At 40.3% G+C, this 23,964-nt stretch overlaps 1 protein-coding gene across 7 annotated transcripts in view; it reads right to left on the bottom strand.

The window, feature by feature from the left end:
- Cdk4 (Cyclin-dependent kinase 4) overlaps positions 1 to 23,964 on the bottom strand; it is a 260,158-nt gene that overhangs the window by 85,026 nt on the left and 151,168 nt on the right. For all 7 annotated transcript variants that reach the window (XM_083142442.1, XM_083142443.1, XM_083142445.1 and 4 more), the window contains one exon: positions 11,754 to 11,919. In XM_083142442.1, coding sequence (XP_082998568.1) covers positions 11,754 to 11,919 — 166 coding nt within the window. The remainder of the gene's footprint in view (positions 1 to 11,753; positions 11,920 to 23,964) is intronic.

The following is a 23,964-nucleotide window of genomic DNA, read 5'->3' as shown; positions in this document are numbered from 1 at the left end:
ATAATCAGGAAAAAAATTCAAGTAAATTTGATAACTGCAACATCAAGAATATATATCTTAAAAATGGCAGAAATGAGGTATTCCCTAGAGAAAATTATAATTTAGACATGTCCAAGGATGATTTTCTTAAATTATATGAGGCATTTTCGGCTTTCAAAAGAGTCACTACTGGCAATACCGATATGTATTACACACCAGATGAATTCAAAACACAGAGACCCATGTTTGTAATTAACACCTCAAAAAGAAAACAGGTTGTGGTGAATGACAGGACAAACATTAAAATTATCTGTGAATTCCACGAGGCATTACCAGATGACACCATTTGTAGCGTCATTCTCATAGGTGAAAAATCATATGTTTATGATGTAAGAAATGAGCGGGTCACAGAGCAGTTCTAGAAGCACGATTCAAACACAGAAGCCCTTTGGATATAAAACAATACTTTACCGTCAGTTACCTACCCATTTTATACCACCTCTGCTCGTAGCAGATACCTACCCAAAACACAACACATCTGCCAAAAGCTGAAATACAAAAATATTGCAATGATTATTCTGTAAGTTAAAGACTTGAGCCTATATTATTGCAACAAGACCAAACCTTTGCATGACAATATCCGAGAAGGAATTTCCTCAATATGATGAATAGTCCCTGAAAGGGTGCATAGTGTAGATAAGAATTTCTCTTTGAGTTCCATGACAAATGACATGTAATTTCCCTCGGAAAAAGGCACAGTGTAGGTAATATCAACAGATATAATCACTCAGGCATTTACTAATGACGATGAATAACTCTGAAAAGACACAATATAGATTATATCTGTTGACATACAACTTCCAGGCATTTACTAATGGGACTGATCAAAAGATTATAGGAACATGGAAGCATATTTGTTCGCTCTTTCCCATTTACGCACAACTCGGGAAGCAAAAATCAATACATAACAAGGTTATGGCTAGACTAGAGAAGGTCTCTGCATATTGCATTGTTTTAATATTGGATAAGCAAATTGAATGGTATCCAATTGAACTTAAACCTGAAGTAAATATGTATAGGTGGGTATGGATACAAGTTTATAGACAAACTGATGCAATTTTTGTAAATCTGCTTGAGGGGGGTTTGATATTTTCCGAATTATAAAATTCTTGGGTTAGGCAGGTACTACACTTGAACAAATGGACATGTTGAGCAAGTTTTAAGTATAGCAAATCTGCTGGAGGGGGGCTCGTACTTTCTGAAAAATTCCCGAGGGCATTTTTTACAAAAATCTTGAATTATAAGAGCTCCGCACTTGAGCAAAAAACTCATATGGGCATGTTGAGCAAGTTTTAAGTGTAGCAAATCTGCTTGAGGGGGGCTCGTACTTTCTCGGGTTTATAGTACAGTCAATACCACTACTGAGGAATGTAACGCACAGACATTACTGGGTGGACAATCCACGCAGCATCTAGGGAGGCACAAGGGAGAAGAGGCACTGGGAATCGAACATCAAAGCTCTGTACTCATATTTACATGTAATCTGGAGAGAGCGCAAAAATATGCTACAGGGTTCAGTGAGAGTGGGTTCTGATCAGTTGAGTCTTTTTCAATCCTTTGGGTTTTCTATAAGCTCCACTTTATGCACGAGTAAAAAATCGGGACTGCACCTACAGTTTAAAGTAGAATCTGAACTCGAGACTCCTTGATTGCAAGGGGACGGCATGACCACTACTACGCCATCACTCTTTCACTTGCCAAGTTCCGATTTTTTTTCGAAACTATGGTACTCAGAGGGAATCTCTTCGATATGGGAGAAATGTTTCCCTCGGTCTGGGAGGCGATCGCATCCAGAGAACAGGTTGGCTTGCCCGTACTAACTCACCCAGCGGAGGAAATCGGGGACGAGAATCGCCCACGAGTGCCTTGGTATGCAGTCGAGGTTAATGGACTGAAAAGATGCAAACGACATGCTGCAGACCTTGTGACGTCACTGCATTCTTGCCATAAAATATTTTCTTTTTGCCCCCTTGCACTTTTAATTTCTCTTTTGTCACCCGTTTGTAACTGCGAATGTATTTTTAACTAGGGAATATAATTAGTGTGTGCAATTTTCTTTCGCGTGCATATTTTACTTTTATTTACAATTTTCATGGCTAATCGCGACGATTACTTGAATGAAATTGAAGAAACGACACTTGCAAAGGAAAACGCATGCCCAGACGGAGATTCAAACCCAGTATCTTCAGTGACGAGATCTTACCGCCCAACCTGCTCGACCACCGAACAGTGTTGCCACATTAAGGGAAATAACCTTCAACGCAGGGAAAATCAAATTTGATTTTTGATTTGATTTGGTTTATTTTACTTCGCTTTTTGTGCCACTTTTCGCTAATTTGCGAAGATGGGGATGAGTGATGATATGATGAAATTGATGAATAGACACTCACAAACATCCATGCCCAGGCCAGGATTCGAACCCGGGACCCCTGGCGTTGTAGCGCGATGTGCTAACCACTCCGCCACGGAGCCGTCTAGGAAACTCAAAAGAAAATGGACAGAGAAATTTCATAAAATGTATAATAATTGTCGGGAAATTTGAAGATATCCGGTTCATATATTAAATACAAGCTCATTGGCGTGTTAAACACTCTTTACCTTTCTTTCGTCGCGAAATTTAGATTCCCTATACCTGAAAAATCCTTTCACCTAAACATCCAGAGAATACACAGAAGCTCTTTCTCCTCCCAAATTTTCAAGTTACCAATTTAAGCGACCTAAAGTAACTGCTAAAGTAACTGTCAATAACGTTACTTCTATTGCAAAAAAAGTAACAGTGCTACAGTTACACTGATTGTTTTTATTTGAGTTCGCTTTTCAGCCACTTTAAGCAAATCGCGAAGATTTGAATTAATTGTGATACAATGAAAGAACAGTCACAAACACACATGGATGGAAGACAGCAATATCTTTCCTACAGATAATTATCCTGGCTGCAGGCGCCAGAACCTCGTTAGTCTTCATAATGCAGTCCATGCTATACTACCGAGTGATCAAAAAGTCACGCAACACATGTAACATTTGTTTGAATCTGTGTTACCTGGGCGCAGGTACGAAGCCACTATGGCCGCCCCGGTCTCCCGATCTCACTCCGCCGGACTTTTTGCTCTGGGGATTTCTGAAGTCTGCGGCCTACGTAACGCATCCACACACTTTGGATGAACTGAAGACGAATATTCAACGTACTGTGGACAACATTTCATGTGATACACTCCAGAGGGTCTTCAGGAACATGATCGAAAGGGTGCACATGTGTGAGGAACTGAATGGTGGCCATTTCCAACATCTTTTATAGTCCCTCCATGGGTTGCGTGACTTTCTGATCACTCTGTACTTGGAAGTGTACTACGTGGAAGTGAAGTTGACGTTGTTAGTTATAGCTACTTACATTTAAAAGTGGCTAATTAAATTAGAATTCCTGAAAAAGTAACCATTACTAGTCTGCGTTACTAGTAACTTCCAAGCACTGCTATTCGTACATGAAGTGTGGGTACAGTGGCGTGTCCACAATTTTCGAATAATTTGCCATCCTTGCCTGCACTTAACGCTCTTTCTTTTAGGAATACTAGGCTGGGGGGGGGGGGGTTAGAACCCTTAACCTCTTGGGCACGCCACTATGTGGGTAAAAAGAGAAAGAAGGGTGGAAAGCTTGTTTGACCACGTGCTATGTATGATACCGCCAAACGTTCAGGCAGTGCCCACTCGAGAAATATTTGCGTAGGATGCGAGCGAATGCTTTGATATTCGTGGCCCATTGTTATTCAGGTACATTAATTTTTTTCGTCCTCTTCTTTCAATGCTTCGGCCAAAGCATGCGCGGGCCTCTTCAGGAATTCTCTTGTGGGTACCAAGGCTGAGTCACCCACCGCCTGCATGGATTCTGATTACAGAGCTGCGTGAGGGCCGTTATTCCTGGTGCGGTGGGTGCAACGGACACGCACGCACGTGCAATATTGTTGGTGCTGTGCGTGCATGCGTGTGCATGGGGGCGTTGGGGAGAGGCGCGCACAGTTCCTAGTGAATCTCCCGTGCGAGTTGCATGACCATGTCCGATTCTATACCTGGCAATTTTCAGATTTACATCTCACGAACAGCGCGATTCCAACTTAATGAACATTGTGGACAGTGGCGCAGGAACGATTTTGATTGGGAGGAAGGAAAAAAGTTCACTCGGTGTAAGTGTGTGTGTGAGGACCTCACCGATGGTGGTAGTGCCATCGACTTTTAATGAAGGGGCGCCAGATTCAATACCTGGTGTAAGTACATAGTGAATACTGTCTGGCTGTCTTAGCCGAGACCATGGACGGAAGTGCGCATGCGCCAACCGGACGTGTTCAGTGGCTAAATAGGGGTGACGGTACTTTGGGCAGTAAGCGGTTTCCTTGAAAATCGTCTGCTGTGGAAACAACAATGAAGTTTCAGCGCAGTAACATCGCCGCCAAAATACAGAGAGATGTTTACGAATTATGTAAGGGTTCAGAACGAAATTAAAACCATGCATATACTCTATCAGCAAACAGAACATATCAGAACAGCTTTATTTCAGATAATTCAATTAAATTGATCTCCATGTTATCATGTCCATCTCCACGTTATTCCTCTATCTTCGTCTTGGCCTTCCCACAGGTCTCTTACCATCTTACAGTCTCAAAGCTTCCAATTTTTAAAGTAAAATTTGCATAAACTCGGACGACCAATACAAAACAAATATTTCTAAAATAATTTTGAATTTTTAAATAAGGCTAATTTCAAGATTGGTTTCAACTGTTTTTTCGTTTTTTTCGGGAATCTGTGGAGCAAGGCCGCGAATAACGGCAAGGAAGGGGAGAAAACAACTGGGCGGAACAAAGAAGTGCGCGCTGCTGCAAACTGATGGTAGCTGCAGCCGCGTTTCTTTTCCTCCATGCGCGCCCCCTTCCTCTCTCACGCGTTCAATGGTCGAGTTCTACTTGTGCTTATTTTCGTTCTCCTGTTCCAGAGACAGGCCTTGTAGGACAACAACTTACTTGTCAACGAACCTTTCCTACAATTAATGCCTTGGCTGAGCTGATATCTACGCTTGAGGAAATGGAATTCAAACACCATCAAGAGTCACGAGCCCGACAAGTGGTTCCAATATCATCATTTATTGAAAACATGGAACCCACTGGAACTAAGACTAGATCGAGCATAAGACTTGCTGCCCAATTATTGGGAGAAAGCAGCTCTGCATAAAATAATTGCTTAAATGAAATAAGATGAACAAGGATCGGCTTCCCTGAATAGAAGAAAGCACTACTTTACATCTCTCAGAAGAGAACCTGAGATACCAGAATTGGATGACTAAAATCACTATATATATATTTCCAGTATCCAGATGCTGTCTACCAGTTGAGGACTGCGAGTAGAAGATTGAAGACAGAAGAGGAGGCTTCAGAACTCCCTATTCCTCGGGGATGTCTCTTCAATATAACTCTTATGAATATCTACTTTTCTTCGATCTAAGGATTCCTGAAGCATTAAGTGCCATTATTATTCTCTTATCTATGGGATCTAAGGATTCCTCTAATATCTTACTCTATACTCTCATTCTTATATTGTATTCTTATATATTCATTATTTTATTTATATTTCATATCTTGCTTATTGTTTGGAGCTACTCAATTTCACAATATCAATTTTTCAAAAACGTCTTGGTTTAAATCTTAGGTACCAAGACTCAGAGCACTCGCCTCTTCTCTCTTACGTACCTTCTGGCCTCTCCACTTACCAAGTTAATCCTTATATCCTATCCCGGGATACGGATACCACACTCAGATAAGATCAAGAAAGAAGACCTGAGTGAGTGGGTACCAAAACTGAGAGTGGCGAGTGGAGGCGGAGGATCGCCGCTCCGTATCCTGTTCCAGAGATTCCCCGAGACATTGTGTTGAATTCTAGACATCATAAACAGTTTTTACTTCCTCAGCGTTTTCCGGGAGCAGAGATCGATCAAGCTTGTAACCCAGTGTAGTATAGCTAATATGTTATTTGGATAGGGAAATAATGTAGACGAAACATACTTTTTGCGTTTACCTGATAAAAACGAGATTATATCAGCGGCAGCATCTTGCGTCTGTCAAATCATTTGACCGGGGTGGGTGTGGGAAGGGTTAACAATTCGAAAGAATTTAGGACTGATTGTGAATCTTGAAAGTAATGGAAATAAAACACTGGCAAAGGTAAAAGGCTCCCCTGTGCTTTGCACCACGCCATGAAGGCGTATAGTTTATAGTTAGGGCCCCACGCTTCCTTGATCACGGCCGAAGGTGGGGGTGATGTGATCAGCACCACGCCCCTGGCCGCCTTTACCCCCAGTTTCCTCCAGGTACCCACTTTATACGACGCTGGGTGGGTGCCGGAGCCGCTTGAACAGGTGGAAAAAAATCCCGGTATTCCCCCGCCGGGAACGAACCCGGGTCTCTCGCATGGTAGTCAGACGTCCTAACGACTGAGCTACCGCGGCTTTGAGGTACATTTGCGTTGGTTCAAATAGTTACTCTGAAAGAGCATCTCACTCATTATTGAAATTTATTGTCTCACCTTTACAACCATCTACGCGGCCTGGTTACAATTTTACGCGGGAAAAATTACAGGAAAGAATAAGAATTGAAAAATAGGCAAAGGATTGTCGGGAATGGTGAAAACTAAGTTGAATAGCGGGCGTATTCGTTTGCCGTAAGATCATCATAGATTCGAAACATATTTATTAACGATATTTTTTTGTGAGCTTTAACTAGTGCCTAATGTCCTTAGATGTCTTGTATAGTTCCGGTAAGTCTTAAAGGGCCTCGTTCTTATCCCGATTTCTAACAGCCAGCTTCAGTACCATCCCTACCAGCACCTGTATTGGAGTTCAGTGGAGACGATTGGATGCCAAAAACTTGGGGAGCGGGGGCAAGGAGAGAGTACTTTATCTTGGTAAACAAGGCTTAGCTTTAAGATGCCATAGTGGAGGGTCAAAAATGGCAAAAAGTGGAGGGCAAATCCCCCCACCCCCCATTCGCCGCCACTGTTGGGGTTAAACAAACAATTTTTCTACGCATAGATAAAAAAGTAATATGTATAACAATGACTTTAAATACTTTCGCTTTAGGATGGTATAACATGAAAGAGTGTTCCATGTTGCATTTCTTAGGTGAAAGTTCTCTCCTGTATCTTACATAATGTCGTCAGGAGGTACGGCTCTACACATGCCCGACCAGGCTGATGGAGCCGCTTATGAAATGATTAAGAGGAAAATTCCCACGTGATACCCTCACTGGGAACAGAACACATGTCTCCTGCGTGCCAATCCGGCGTCCTACCAAATTTGACCACCGTGGCTACTAGACTGAGTAAATATGAACAACTTAAACATTAATCACACTGATTAGTAAGTCAACAGTAAACCAAACTGTTAATTAGCCAATGCACACACGTAAATAAAATCCAACGTAGAGTATGAGTTCCGAAAAAGTATGCTTATAGTTAGAAAGGGTATTAGGTCGAAAAAGAAAAGGTAACCAACCTCTCTTCTAATCAGGAGAAAATAATATTACAGAGTTCTGTAATCCACATGTACAAACACTCATCGTTCCGGAACATGATGTTTCCTCCAACAACCAATGTTATTCAAGCTGGTTATCATTAACAAGGAAAACACGGTGCCCAAAAAACAGGCGCAGAACAACAAACATTATTGGAAGAACAAGAGGAGAGCATATCGGAAGTCCGCACAGATTAGATTGGGATTCCAAGAAGCGGCCTCTCTGCCACACTGAGATAGAGAAATGATAGTAAAGTGAGGCGCAATTTCTCTATCCTGGTGAGTGCCAACGAATGAAACATTTTATTATACGGAATGGAAAAAAAATATCCTACACAACAAACCCACCACGGGCCTACCACGTCCATACACTGTAAAGAGTTGACTGGAGTAAAATATATCAACTACAGTAAATAAATGACCATAAAGTATTTACTGCCATGGCATAATTAATCTAATTAATGTAATAATCTTCTATATATATAAAAATGGATGTATGTGTGGGTGTGTATATTTGTTTGTTCCGGCATAACTCTCGAACGCCTGGAGCGATTTCAATCAAACTTGGTACGCGTATCACTTGCAACCTGGAAAGAAACACTGTGGGGGTAAGACAGCCCTCGAACCCCTGGGGTGGGGGTGGGAAGGGGTGACATGTAAAAATAATCGAGAACCACCGATATTAAACTCCGCACAAACAGACATCCGTGACTCTATGTAATCCGCACAATGATAGTGTTTCTCGGGTTGTCTAACATTCAGGCAGTGTTGCGAATGGAATCCATAGTTTTCGTGACACTCCCAATGCGGTTCAACTTCAAGTTCAACACCTATCGGCATGGGGGTGAAAGGGGGTGAAAAATAAAATGCCACAAATGACCTAGATTAGTGTCGAATCCATAGTTTTCGGAGTCGCTAAGCTAATTGGTGACATTCACGATCACATTTAAAATTAGTTACATTTTACACCATAGTTAGAATTTATTATTTTCCTGTCTAATACAAGATTGGGATAAATAAATACCCTGGCAACGCCGGGTAATCAGCTAATTATACCAGGTGTCCCAGAAGTCTTTCCCTGATTACAAACTTTATTCATATCCGCTACATGCAATGTAGAGATGTGAAAGTGGTGCCCAAATGTTGGAAAACTAACCAAGTTTATTTGTTGCAGGTTTCAGTAATGTGGCTGTAGTGTAGCAGTGTCAGTGCCAAGGAATCCGGAATTAATGCTCTTGACATCGGGTGGAATCTTTCCATACAATGTTTCTTGGACTTGACAGGATTTGGGAATGAAGATAAATTCCATTTTTTAAATACCAACTTATTGATGGCAGATATTCTAGACGAAAGAATTCTGTACATTTGTAAGTTCCTCTGTACTGTTATTGGTGACCGGGTCTCGTGATACCAGAGGACATGCTGAGCTTTTTCCTGATTTGTGAACATTTCCGGTTTTCTGGGCACTAACACTGCTACACTACAGCCACGTTACTCAAACCTGCAACAAAAAAAACTTGGTAAGTTTTCCAACATTTTGGCACCACTTTCACATCTCTACCTTGCATATAGCGGATATGAATCAAGTTTGTAATCAGGGAAAGACTACTGGGAAACCCTGTATATATATAATGCAGTCGACCACGGTGGCGGAGTAGTTGCACAGCGTGCAACGATGCCAGAGTCCCGGGTTCGAATCTCGGCCTGGGCATGGATGCTCTTTGCGAGTGTCTCTTCATCAATTTCATCATATCGCCACTAATCTTCATCGTCTGCCAAAAGTGACAGAAAAGCGAAGCTAAATGACAAAAATAAAAAGTTAAGAGTTTGGATCCACACATCCCCAAAATTTCTCCTCTAAAATGTTTCACCAATTTATGGTCATTTTGGCTCTGAATTTACCCATAAACCTCCTAAAAACGAACTTACACCCCACCAGATGGAAAATTGTGGATCCACTCCCTGGGATATGTGACCGTTTGCTTATACACATTACAACTGCCCCTAGCCATATCATATACAGGGTGGTCCAAAAGTCAGTTTCCCCTAGGAGAGAACAAAATTATGATACTTGTAGTAAGGAAATGTGTATTTATTGCTGGAGAGAGGTAAGAGAACACAATCTGCCGTACATGCTCAACATGTTTCCCATCATTTGCAATACATTCTAAGCAACGATGGTACACAAATTCACATATCTTTGATAAGAAACCCTTATTTCCGTTAAGTTCATCAAAAGCATTTTCAATTTCTTGTCGCAAATCATTCAGAGTTTGTGTTTTTGCAGCGTAGACGGCATCCTTAATTATATCCCATAATGCAAAATCACAAGGTGTAAGATCGTATGATCGAGGAGGACTTCTGCATTCTTGCTTCCGTTAGTTCCTACTCCCACCACCAGATGCTCGCAATTCAGCAGTCTCTACACATATAACGTTAATGCTTAACGCCGTTTTTGCGGTGCAACTCGTAACAACACTTTAAACTTAATTCTTAGAATTACATATACAGTTTCTCTCAGGGGAAACTGACTTTTGGGCCACCCACGTGCAAACTAGATAATAGAATGCTCTTTTAGCCACAAAATCACTTGTTTTGCATGGTATTTACTGACATAAAATGTGACCCCAACGGATTCCCCCTCTATCTCCCCACTCATTTATTCTTTCTTTCTATTTCAATTACTTTACGTTAATCGCGACGCCAACTCTGGCAGGGAACGGCGATACACGTCCACCACTGATCTACGTTACTACAGCACTTCTAACAGCAATATAATGGCCATATTATTTTAATCATTGCAAGATACTAAAAATATTTCCTTATAAACGAACATGTTCAGGTTAGCCATTCATTCAATCCCCATCCCACATTCATGTGACTATTATTGTCCAACAACGAATATAATGTATGGTATGTATAGGACACATCATTCGCAATAAACTTACAAGGACTCAAATCAAGAACACTAACGCCATCTGTTGATCAGGTGTCAGAGCTTGTAACGCCACTGTCTAGGAAGATGGCTGCCGGGCCAAAGCGATTCGCGCGTGGACATTTAAGCAGGCGCGTCACCTGATAATGTTCGCATGAGCACGTGAACACTCATGTATATGTCTTAAATTACGTACATATTAAATGCCCACAGACACATACGTATATTTATTCGAAGAAATACTATGTTTGATGTACGAGTATATACACACAACTTACTCTGACACGACTTCTTTCACGTCTGATAACTTTTTTTTAGATAGTTGGGTAACACTGACTCCCACGGTGTTCCACGGAGGGCGATGAACACAATTGCTGTGCGTGTTGCATAGAGCTGACAGCTAAGGGGCTGTAGGCCACTATACCCGGAAGAAGTTCACTTCGCTGTGCGAACACTGATGCAAGCCACAATATTTCTTACATTCGGCACCAGAGTGCAGCATATACAAGGCATGTCTAGGGGGACTCGAAAAGGTTTGTGCTACATAGTTGCAAACTTGAGCGACAATTCGCTAAACCTGGCGGATTTTAAGGGAGAGAGAGACAATTTCCCCTAGGTCCTTCTTGTATTACTTCAAATATAGCGTGATTTTGGGAGGAAATTGTTGAAAATAAATTGAACTGTTATTCTCACTATTTCAATTGGATATGAAGTTACAAGGGAGAGGAGTAAATATGCATTCAGTACAAAAACGTTATTGTGAACACTCGCATACGAACCGCACGCGACGCCGCTGCATTTAAGTAACAAAAGTTAAAGAATATTAATAATATGTAGGGCATCGGTACTTTCCATGCATTTTGACTATTTGTGGGGTCCGCAAAAATGCTGTGCGACACTTTCGCTAAGTATAATTATCCTGGAAGTTATTCCAAATTTGAATTTCCATTAATTTTGTACCAATATTATGCGGAAAAAAACTTTGAAATTACATAACAAGTACTTTTATATTCTGATGTGATTTGAACATTAATAGCAAAACTATGTTAAATTGGAATGAAATACTCATCCACTAATATTAATCAACATTTGAACAACTTTTAATTCTTGAAATTGTAAAGCATCGCATCGGTAAGAGTATCTGGTATGGGCTCGGACCTAATAATTATGTGATGTCGCAAAAACAGAATACTTTTGTACGACTGGGTTCAAAATGCAAATCTCATCACTTACCTGACAATGTTAGGATGTTCGTACTGGTCCAGCTGTTTGAGCAGAGAAATTTCCCTAATCGTGGACATGGGGACGCCATCTTCCGTTAACGGCAGTCGAACCTTCTTCAGGGCCACTATCTGATCGCTAGCCAAGTCTTTTGCCTTATAGACGGTTCCATAAGCTCCTGGAAGAGAGAAAGTAAAAGACGAATAAGTGTTGTGTACGTGTTCTAAACATTGGAGTAATGTTTAATGTAAATAATAATAGCCCACATAATAATTGTACTTATTACTATACATTATAATTTTCATTAAAAACTGGCCTCCGTGGCAGAGTGGTTATTACAGCATGCTTCGACCCAGGGGTCTGTGTTCGAAACCCGGACTGGGTACGGGTTCCTTGCGAGTGTCGTTTCATCAATTTCATCATATCATCACTCATCCTCATCTTCGCGATTAGCCAAAAGTGGTAGAAAAGTGAAGTAATATAAACCAAATTCATCATTCAATGTTCATTAATATTATATTAGTTATTATTACACCATAATACTTGAAAACTTTAAATCCTGTATTTCAAGATACAATTACAAAAATATTGCGAACACTCTTGTATTAAGCATCCAATCAGGAATATTGGTGGTAAACATATTTCTCTTCTACAACTCGAGAAAGTACAAACTAGCAAAAAGTTCAGAGGAAGTATTGGCATTGTATTTTATGTATGGAAGCGTGGGCTAAGACAGGCCATTTTTTCAAACAATTTTTTTTACTGAACCATTTTTTACATCTAAAGATGGTGCAAACTAACAAACAAGTATGGATAATTGGTTCAAGAAGCAATATTTGATATATATATATATATATATATATATATATATATATAACCACGTGTTGTACCATAGGCAGGGCAAGACATGGTATCTCTATTTACCCGTCCTTAAATTGGTTAATTGAAATTAGACCAAAATAATTTAGCAACAGTCGAAGTAGTACATTGTACATTTATGACAGCTCAATTTTAGTAATACAAAATGGGACACAACGAAAAGGAATATTGATTCCAAAACTGGAAGAGTAAAGAAATATATATAGAATATGCATGAAAGATACATAGATATTGTTTTTGTTTATTAAAAAATTAGCAACCCAAGTTACCGATATCATCTTTCGATTTGTCGCAGAGATCCTGCATCCTAAGTGGGGATTGGTTATTATTATTATTGATTTGCTTTATTTTACTTCGCTTTTTGTGCCACTTTTGGCTAATGGGGATGAGTGATGATATGATGAAATTGATGAATGGATACTCACAAACATCCATGAGCAGATCGGGATTCAACCCGGGCCCACTGGCGAAGTGGGGATTGATGAATTAACAACCACGAACAACTACAATTCAGTCGATATCTTACCATATAACGACCTTTTCTTTGTGATTACTGGACAGTATATAACGATTTATCTAGGATAAAATATACTGTAAAAATTAAGATATTTATGTCCTTTATTAGTTGGACGCCTGTTTAGAACTTTAAGTAATTACTGTAAAATGTTCAGCATATATTTTCTACTCTCGTTCCAATAACTAGCTTTATAGCTAGTAAAATGAATAGTTAGTTATTTACAATTTCGATTTACCATAACACTCAATTTTTCTTTCAACTTTTTGCATTAAAAGGTTAAATGGCAGTTTCATCCTTGAGAACAGGTGACCCGCATTGCGGTTAAGCGTGGCGGGATAATGCATCTATTAGGATGTTCGACAATGTTATTGATGCAAGTTTACAAGTATAGACGCTCTCAGTGGTGTAATGGTTAGCACTGCGCGTTGAGGGGTTACTGATTCTAGGCATTCATCATTGTAGTTGACGTATATAGTGAGAGAGGCGCACTTAAAAGTTTAAATGCTCGACGGTGATAGCATTTTGCGTTTTTCTTGCAGCAGTGTTGTCAATGTTAAAATATACTTAATAGACACAGTGGAAACGATTCATCTTTCTTTTTAATACATTTTATGGTATACGTAAATTCTTATTTATCTTTAGGTAAGATAAAATCTTCAAATTTAAATTTCAGTGACTGATTTGGTTTATTTTTCTTCGATTTTCTGTCAGTTTTAGTTAATTGCGAAGATGAGAATGAGTGATACAAGATGAAATTGAGCGGCCTCCGTGGCGGAGTGGTTAACAGCGCAGTGCGACGCTATCGGTCCCGGGTTCGAAACCCGGTTTGGCATGGATGTTCCTTGTGAGTGTCCCTTCATCAATTTCATCATATCATTACTCATCATCTTAGCGATTAGACAAAAGTGACAGAAAAGCGAAGTAAAATCAACCCAATCAATCAAGATAAAATTGTTGAAGAGAAACAAAGAACACCCGTGTGTAACTTCTAACAATGTAAGTTCAATTCCCAAATATTTCATGTTTTTCCAGGCCATTACTGAAGTTCTTCACTATCCTATCAAATCGTGATTCGGAGATATATAATAGAGTTTTCGGTCTTCAATTGCTAATTCGCTCTCTATTCCATACGGTGGTTACATGTCACGGATGCCACTATGGTTAGGACACACACATTCCATCTCTGATAAGCTGCACAACACGTGCCGATAGACACTTGCAAAATTTCATGCATCGCTTTTGGAGCCAGGAATCTTGGAAACTTGGCTATCCCTTGGCGACAAAGAGACGATAAACTGTCAACACAGGTCGTCACGCGAAGGCAAGAGGTTACTAAAACAGCTGTAATAAATTAGCTAAGGTCAGTGTTAATTGAAAAAAAATGTGTCAACGCCGGGAGATTTCTTCTTCTCGGATTTTGAGTTTATTTTAGAGCTATGTCTAGATCGAGGATTTTAATGTAATTTTCAGAATTCGGAAGTTGCTAAAACATTATTTCTTCAACGTAGTCAATTTCCCTTTACCGGGAAGGTCAGAAAATACTATTTTGCACTTTTGGTTTGTTGCTAGTTTATCCGCTTTTATTGCATTTTAAATATAAATACAGCTGTTCTATGAAAAGCAACTAATGTCAAGATAAATAGAAAAATTAATAAGTACTGGGTAATGAAAACGCTGTTAGTTTCAGGGTTATATCGCGTGCGTCAGTTTCGCGAAAATTTAAAGTTAACTTTTTATATAGTTTATTTGGCTATTACATTATTAAACAGACACGCTAGAGCAGTGGTCTTCAATGTTTATCCTATAGCGGGCTATTTTCACAAGGGGCTGACGGGTCGCACTGTTCCAGGCACGGTCACAGAAGCAGTGGTAGCTGCAGAGTTAGGCATTTCAACACAACAAATAACCATAATGAAACAAAACTGTTATTTTGTTTAGAAAAAGCATGTTAACCATTCATACACAAGAATTGTCATTTACCGTTTCAATGAGAGGACTGTGATTGTTTTTTTCTTCACTAGGATGGCAATATTCGCCTTGAAGTTGGATGATGCTACTCGCAGACAAGTTTTCAAGGTGTGTGTCCGTTAGTAGATTCCACAACTTCGATTTCACATTTTTCATTTTGGGGAAGAGCTGTTTGCAGACAAAGATGGTACCGAATTGAGATGCTATGAACAGCGCTTGATTATCAGTGGCGTCGCGTGCGGTTCGCATACGAGTGTTCACAATAATGTTTTTGTACTGAACGCAGATTTACTCCTCTCCCTTGTATCTTCATATTCAATTGAAAAAGTGAGAATAACAGTTCAATTTATTTTCAACAATTTCCTCCCAAAATCACGCTATATTTGAAGTAATACAAGAAGGACCTAGGGGAAATTGTCTCTCTCTCCCCCTTAAAGTCCTCCAGGTTTAGCGAATTATCGCTAAAGTTTGCAACTATGTGGCACAGACCTTTTCGAGTCCCCCTAGACATGCCTTGTATATGCTGCACTCTGGTGCCGAATGTAAGAAATATTTTCGCTTGCATCAGTGTTCACACAGCGAAGTGAACATCTTCCGGGTATAGTGGCCTACAGCCCCTTAGCTGTCAGCTCTATGCAACACGCACAGCAATTGTGTTCAGCGCCCTCCGTGGAACACCGTGGGAGTCAGTGTTACCAACTATCTAAAAAAGTTATCAGACGTGAAAGAAGTCTTGTCAGATTAAATTGTGTGTATATACTCGTACATCAAACATAGTATTTCTTCGAATAAATATACGTATGTGTCTGTGTGCATTTAATATGTACGTAATTTAAGACATATACATGAGTGTTCACGTGATCATGCGAACATTATCAGGCGCCGCGCCTGATGATTATATGGAAAAGGGAATTCTGACAACCTCACATATTTGGAATAAAACTCCATCACGTACAGATTGTTATATTTCTCCCTTAATTCAGTATTACAATGCAATACGATAAGTTCCACTTACATGCTACGTGGAGCATCTTCGACATCCAATCACTTTCAGTCTTTGGATCGCACTGTTTTCGTTGTTTCATTGAAAGCTTTAGCGGGTCGCTAAAGTAAAGATAGCAGGTTGAAGACCACTGCACTAAAGCAACAAATTTGTTCGCAGATTTCTGATTAACACGAACTTTTTCGGATGGGGCCGGAGGAAGGGCGCACCCAGAGCCTCTTGATCCCTCTAAATCTGTCCTTGGATGCTATAACTAACACATATTCTCGTTTGGAAGCTAATTTAGAACATGAGTTAGAGCCAGAAGAGAAACCAAATGAGGGAACTCCCTTCTGCTTCTCGATTCAAACACTGTCTAAGGTCATGAATGATTTCACCAATACAAACACTGTTGAATATTCTGCAGTAACGGTATACCGACACCTGCGACCCTTCTCTTCCGCATCCGTTATGAATATGAATTAAGTGAAATTTGGTTTTGATTATGAGCGATACAAAGTACTGTATGTACAGCGATTTTCTTTAACAGGCACTTCACACTTAAAGAGGTCTTGATAGGAGAGTTTGGTAGGAACGAATCCACAGGGGGGGGGGGACAATAAGGGCGATCGCCCCTCCCAACTGCCAATTTTTTTATATACACTCCTCACAAAAAGGTAGGAATATTTTTACGTTAGATAATAGTTGATAGACACGGCCTTGGAATGCAACAACCCTTGGTATCTGTCTGGTGGACCTTCTCGTCTTTTCGCCGACATATGCCACCGTGCCTATCACCTATTGTCTAATGTAATAATTGTAACGAACCTGAGAGTTTAAGGTTTTATATTTGTAAGAAGATTTTTAAAAATGTTTGTTACTTCAAATAATGTGCAAGCTGTCACAGACAACTATAGTTAGATTGATACTTGTGGTTGGAACTTATGTATATGTTTAGAAATACGTCATAATCTGTTCGTGTTGACGTTCTCATCTCAGCAGAGGAAGTGAACCCGCCTGAATGTTTTTCACCTGACGACAGACTGTTAGAAAACAGGTGAAGGTGAGAAATCAACAGAAACGTAGTAACGGTTAATGGAATGCCCGAATAGTGTAATTTGTTAATTATTTTCGTTTCATTCTGGCTATACTCGGAAATAATAATTAAGTACAGAAACTTTCGTGTATTTACGTTTGTCTTGCCCAACGTTAATTATATATGCAAGTGTGTTTAGTGATTGTGATGTGATTTAATATGCTATAGAATTGTTCCTTTTCAGGCAGAAATGTAAGCAAATCTGTACCTTGCTTGTAAGTCCACATACGATAGGAAATACAGGTGATTATAAAACTGCCTTTAACTTTGAATACTGTGTTGTGTTTCTTTTCTACCCAGCAAACCCTGATGATTTGCAAAGATTCTCATGTACCCGACTAAAGGAGTAGTGAACTATCTTTGTGACGACTGGTGTCCAACTGGAGGACGTTGCATAATATCCCAAATTTGTTTAGGAGTGTATTATTATGCATTTTTTTAAGCCCGCTTTTTGCTCATGATAGGCTAATCGGAACTGGACCTGTAAGTTAAATTTGGGTCCGAATCAAACTGCAAGATGCTTCAAAAGGGAATCGAACGTGAAACCACTGTAAAATGGGATTCATTGATAATTTGTTTATTCATTTGAATGCCCATATCTGATAGTTCAATTTACCGTGACAAATGGGAGGAATTATGATAATAACGACATGCGATAATAACCATCTATTCCAGACCAGGACTTTTTTTTTTTTTATTATTTGACCACAAAAGGTTCCTAACAGAACCATAAAACAATGCTCCAGGTGTGGGTTAGAATTTAATCTCAGTGAGGTGAGTAACCCGACTGAAATTCGCTCCTTCCTACTGTAACTTCTGTATCCGCCACTGGAGTTAGGCCTAATGATTTTCACGAACAACCCCACTCTGGGTCAATGATACAAATGCTGTCCTCAAAGAAATTTTAAAATACAATACATTTTGAAATATGTTCGAATAAATGCCAGAAATAGCACTGTACTGCAATTGAAGGATGATGAACTGGCATAATATGTATCTTGAGACAAGACCGAAAACGAGAAAAATCTTTTCTGAGGTTTCATCTCGATACGATCCGTAAAGAAAAAGAGCTTTCACGAGAAGGCACTGTGGCATTGAGGCTTCAGTCCGGCTACTTCCATCTCGCAGTCCGAATCCACAGCTGCTACCCCACCTAAAGCACCGATCCAACCCTGGAATCCCCGCATACTGTTGTAGTCCGAATCCGCATCATGGATGGGGTTGGAGGGGAGATGTGGAAAGTGCGACACGTGCAACTTGCTGTAGCGCTGCGCTTGGTAGCCATATTGCAAGTTTCACTTTGAATAAGTTCGTTGGATAGACGAGACGATCTAGTGCTATTTAGATATTTTATCGATGACACTGTATTTGAGGATACGACAGGTCATGAACCTTAATCTCCGCCACATAAAAAAGAAGTAAATAAATAATGTTTAGAACAATTGCAAAGAAATCACCTGCAACATTTTAAATAAGTAATAAATAGGTGGATGCTTGCTTGATGTCAGCCTTCTGATTCGTATTGTGCGCCTGTGTCCCAGAGCGCGGTGGGTAACGTTTTGAACTGACACCTGGCGGGAAAAGTGGCAACTGTACTACACGGGAGCCTTCGATTCGGACGACCTCAGCGTCACAGGACAGCGCGCTTGCAGATTTCAACACAACACAGTCTTCATGCTTCAACTTTCGTAAAGACAGGTATAGAACGGTAGGAGGACGAAGAACTCTTCTAATGCACCTTGAAGTGAGTTCCTCACGTCGCCGGCCTGCTTCCATTGATCACCGAAGCGGGGCGACGAAGAAGAGCCGGGTTCATCAGCTTCCACGCGCTCAATGAGGCGCGTCGGAGGATGATAATGATGAAAAGCGCTTCCCCATTGCGGAACCATAATCGCATTACGCGGCCGTCTCTTCAGTTATGCATCGACGGGTATGCTGCTATTCCGACTCGAGTGGACGAACCATTCTTCGCTCCCGTACCAACACCTAACCAAGATGCATAGTTCACCTCGGAAGAATGGAGTGAACTCAACACGTAACAGAAGGGTGTCGTACTAATCTCATTGTCTTCCTCATGAAAAGACACGACTTCTTTTTTAACATTTTATTCTAGTTTCACCGAACTATTCGGCAACTGGTGATTTTATTTAAAATAATTAGTACGATATTTTAAATGAAACGTCATATATTTCTTACATTTTGCGGCATTGAAAAAACAATTGTCAAAATTTTGGAAATATACCGTATATAACTTTTAGAGGCCCTACCTAGCCAAATGGTTAGCGCTCTCGCCTTTGGTGCGAGCGGTCCCGGGTTCGATTCACGGTAGGAGCACTCTAAAATATTTCGGCGGTGATCAAGCGTATCGAGGACAATTTGGGAGCTACTTAAAAAGAAGTAGCGGGCTCCGGTCTCGAAAGCTAGAAAACAGCGGCGATGGGACTATGCGCCGATCACGTGGTTTCATAGAAACCTACTGAAAAAGCTCCTCTGGCCCTTAGAGGACTGTTTCGCCATGGAATTTAGTACATATCCTTTTTAAACTATAACAAAATGAAAGTATCAATATTGAGCACAAACCAATTAACTTATAAATTTGTTTTTCCCCTGAAAATATTAAATAAGTTCGAAATTGCCCCAAAACCTAAAATCAAAAAGTTGATATTGATGTACCGAAAAAAATCTGAAGTTGCATTTCTTTAACTTCCCATTAGGTATGCATGGCGTAAGAAATTGAAGCATATCACCATAAAAATTCCGTTCTTGAAATACTATTAAAACAAATATGTTTGATTGATTGTTTTAAGTCCACTTTATGCACAGGAAGGCTAATCAGGACTGGAGCTACAGTTTAAAGTGGAATCCGAACCACTGTGCCATGTGCCTCCACCGGGTATCGAACCGGGGACACCTTGATTACAAGACGACGACGTTACCACTACGCCATCGGGGAGGCCCTAAAACAAATAAGAATATAATAAGGTTAATTTTACACTGAAACAGGGTAAGTCTCATACAAGGCTAATAATTGTATAAATATGAACATACCAATTAATTCTTACAAAAGGAAAAGAATAGATAAAAATAATAATTTACAATTCTGTTCAATTACAATATAAAATGTTGAAGCCAACAGAAGTTTGGAAGTTTATTAAAAAAAATTTTTTTCCGTTGATTTTCTATTGCAGTAAATTTGAGAGGTGAGCATTGGGAGGGTGCGGATAAAACTACATATTTCTTTTCTCAAAGATGGATGGAAGACCGACACAATATAAACTTGCGAGCTGCTCTGTGTGTATCGATAGAGAGAGATTATTTCCGTAACGTCCATGGTTGTTCTGTATTTGCAGCTTGGCAGCGAGTCATAACTCCAGAAGCATCCAATCAACAAGCGAGCCGCTGACGTCATCTCAACCCAGCACCTATCGCTAACCTTCCCGCTCACGTTCTACACTTCTGGTAGACTCGCTAGCCAGATTGCGCAATCACATTGACATGTTGAGAAAATTTTCTACAGAATTGAAGTATAATATACTGTGGTGGAGGTTACATATTTTAGAACTATATAATTTGTATTCATGTCCAGATATTATTAGAATAATTAAATCAAGACGACTTACGTGGGAAGGCCATGTGACACGAATGGGAGAGGAAAGAAGAGTTTACAGAATTCTTGTTGAGAAACCTGATGGTAAGAGGCCTGTAGAAAGACCAAAACAAAGATGGAGGGACACCGTTGAGATGGACCTAAAGGAAATCGTTAGGGAGGGAAAAGATTGGATTGATCTTGCCCAGGATAGGGACAGATGGAAGGTTTGTGTTGCTGCAGCCATAAACCTTCGCGTTTAAGAATGCTAGAGTTATAGCCGCAACGGTCTAGGATCCGGCGCGGAGACCGTCATTATGACATTCACGTCTGTTGCTGCGTTTACCTACTGAAGAACTCGCGGTCAAACAACCAATTAGACCTACCGCTTGGGCAAGAAGCGGCAACCATAAAATCCGTCCTCCCCGAAACAGCCAGCAGGGAAACAGGAGTTTGTCAGAAAAACCGTTCCGCACTGTGAACTGACACCGGTTGGTACGGCAGCCGAAGACTAGTTAGAAAACTTTTCGAAAATTTCGAAAGAAAATAATTATAGTTCAATTAACTAACAGGCTGTGTCAATTGAAGTATATTTTTCTTCCGAAGTTTCCCCAGAAGCCCCACAGGAAGTTTGGGAGGTTTTTCCACGAGCAGAATAGGGTTAGTTCCGGAAATCCAGCTTTTACCCCGTCAAATGCTTCAGAAACCACCCTCTGTCCGTAGCTGAAGAGAACTCTAGGGACCGTCAATAATCTCAGCGCCACAGAAATTTAATGCTTTCTTTTGACACATCTCATTAGTTACCACTGAATGACCCATTTTCTGTTTATTGGGGGAAGAACTGCGTGTGACCAGCTCTCGCCCACAGGAAGAGAACTATTCTCTGTCCGCCGTGAGCACGAAGTCAGTGGCTTCTGAGAAACCCTATTGGTTATTCCAATGGAAGCTGCGCAGGAATCATGCGCGTAGGTATGTATAATGTGGGTGATAAAGCAACACCATTCAACACAGCTGCCGTTTTGCAGTGTTGCCACATGAAGGAAAATTTCCCATTTTGCAGGGAAATTAGGACCTAATTTTAAGCCAAAAGGAAAAAGAGAAATTCTATGAAGGGAAATTTGAAGACATCAGGCTCATTATTTGTACAGATTATATTACATTCCAGTTTCATATTAGTCTTTTTTCTGTTCCCTCTAATTTCTGCTCCTTTAAGTGTAAGCCTATATCCATTCAGACGTATTTCTGTCTTGTTTATTGTACTTTGCATCTTGGGATAAAAACAACTATAAAGATGAACCATTAACGGATGCCTGACCAGGGTTCGAACCTGGGACGTCTGCCCAGGAATCGATGAGCCTGACAAGCATGTGATTAGGTAATGGCCAAAGGAAATACTACTCCTACTAATTATATTATTATTATTATAATATTTCTTTAAGTGAAGAGACAAAATAGTTCAAAAAGGGAAATGTTGACCTGAGATTGTGGCAACACTGCTGTATTTAAGTTGAGGGACTTACATTATGAGTTGTAGAGCTACAACTATTCATAAGCAGGAAAACGCCAGAACTATCACATGGAGAGAAACAATTTCTCATGTAGTTTTGTTTACACAAGTTAGTTCTTACAGTGGATGGAAAAAGAACACAACGGTAACAGAAGGGTTCTTTCTTCTCCAAAGCAAATGAACTAACTAATCTTTGGCGTCTAATACTTAGCTAAAAGACAGTGGAACATTTGGTTTCACGTTACATATGCCAACAGAGCAAAGTGGCGGGCATAGTTATAAAATGTTTTTTTCCCCCAGAAAATAATAAACTGTCAGTAGTACCTACCCTTACTCCCCCCACCCCTTCAACAGATGGACACGAAACACAGCTTGAGTCCAGGTTTTGCTACATTTTGTACCCCCCCCCCATTTTCATTATATTTCAGGAATGTTACAAAGCTGTATTTTTAACTGCATTACACATACATTACTGCAATGTGTGCGTCATTTGTACACATTGTGCGTAGGGTTATCCAAATGATTTGACCCACTCCAACGATTGCGTGTTATTAAACAAAAAAAAAAGCACTCAAGATATCCATATTTGTAATTCACATCGGGAACTCCAGCATCATTCATTAACTTTTTTTTTGCATAAAATTATCAATGGGAAAAGTAAAACCGAATTTCTAATTAATGAATTTAATCTTGGAGAACTGACACGACCAACCAGCAATGTTGTCAAGCCCTTTCATTCACTATTTTATTACAAAACTGTCCTCTTTATAGTGGGACCACAGCCAAAAGGACCTGCGCAGAACGTGTCCTGTGCATCGTACTCGCGCATGGAGAGGAGAGGGAGAGTGGAGCAGGCTTCCCTATGGCCCGAGTTGAACGGATGGAGGGGAAGATGCGCTAAGGCTTCTGGCCGAGGTTCTTTGGTTTGCAGTCGCTTGATATAATGCGCTTTTTCTATAGGCTCCCGCACTTCTATAAGAATCTATTCCAATCTATTATTCTCTACACCAACAAATCTCGACATTATCTTGCCAGAACAGTTTCCGACATTCTGTAACCAAGTATGTGTTACTTTTTTTCTGTGTCATCTTGTATTATCTTGTTATCGTTGCTTTTGTTACTGTTAACAGTTTCAGTATAAAATGATTGTTCAGTAAATAAATCAATGTAGCAATAATATGTATGGGTTTCTCCGATGGCGTAGTGGTAACGTCGTCGTCTTGTAATCAAGGGGTCCCAGGCTCGATACCCTGTGGACGCACATGGCACAGTGGTTCGGATCCAACTTTAAACTGTAGGTCCAGTCTACAACCTGCAATTTTTATAGCTCACGAATTTCGTGAGATATTGACAGTCTACACTGACAAACGTACACAAGACGAACTGTTTTAGTTTTATTTGTTAATAAGAGGGTTTTTTTTTTTCAAAATCGTAAAATCACATAACATCGCAGCTGCTGGCAACCCTGATCAATTCGTCTGGAATGCCACCACGAACTTCGTCTCAGCTGAGCTCGGGCAACAGATTCTAATTTCTCCTTTCTCCACGGCAACAACCCAGACAGTGGGAGTAGATGTAAACATGGCAACGCCGTCCGTACTCATGAATGAAACTCGCAAGTGGAGGGGAGGCGCGAGGCAAGGAGAGGGGGGAGGAAATTGTTAAAGCTTTAGGAAAGGAAGGAGCGA

The sequence above is a fragment of the Lepisma saccharinum genome, chromosome 21, assembly GCF_977018435.1.
Source record: "Lepisma saccharinum chromosome 21, izLepSacc3.1, whole genome shotgun sequence".
Classification (NCBI taxonomy): Eukaryota; Metazoa; Arthropoda; class Insecta; order Zygentoma; family Lepismatidae; genus Lepisma; species Lepisma saccharinum.
Note: the sequence above shows the minus strand (reverse complement) of the source record. Positions and strands in the feature narration are given on the sequence as shown.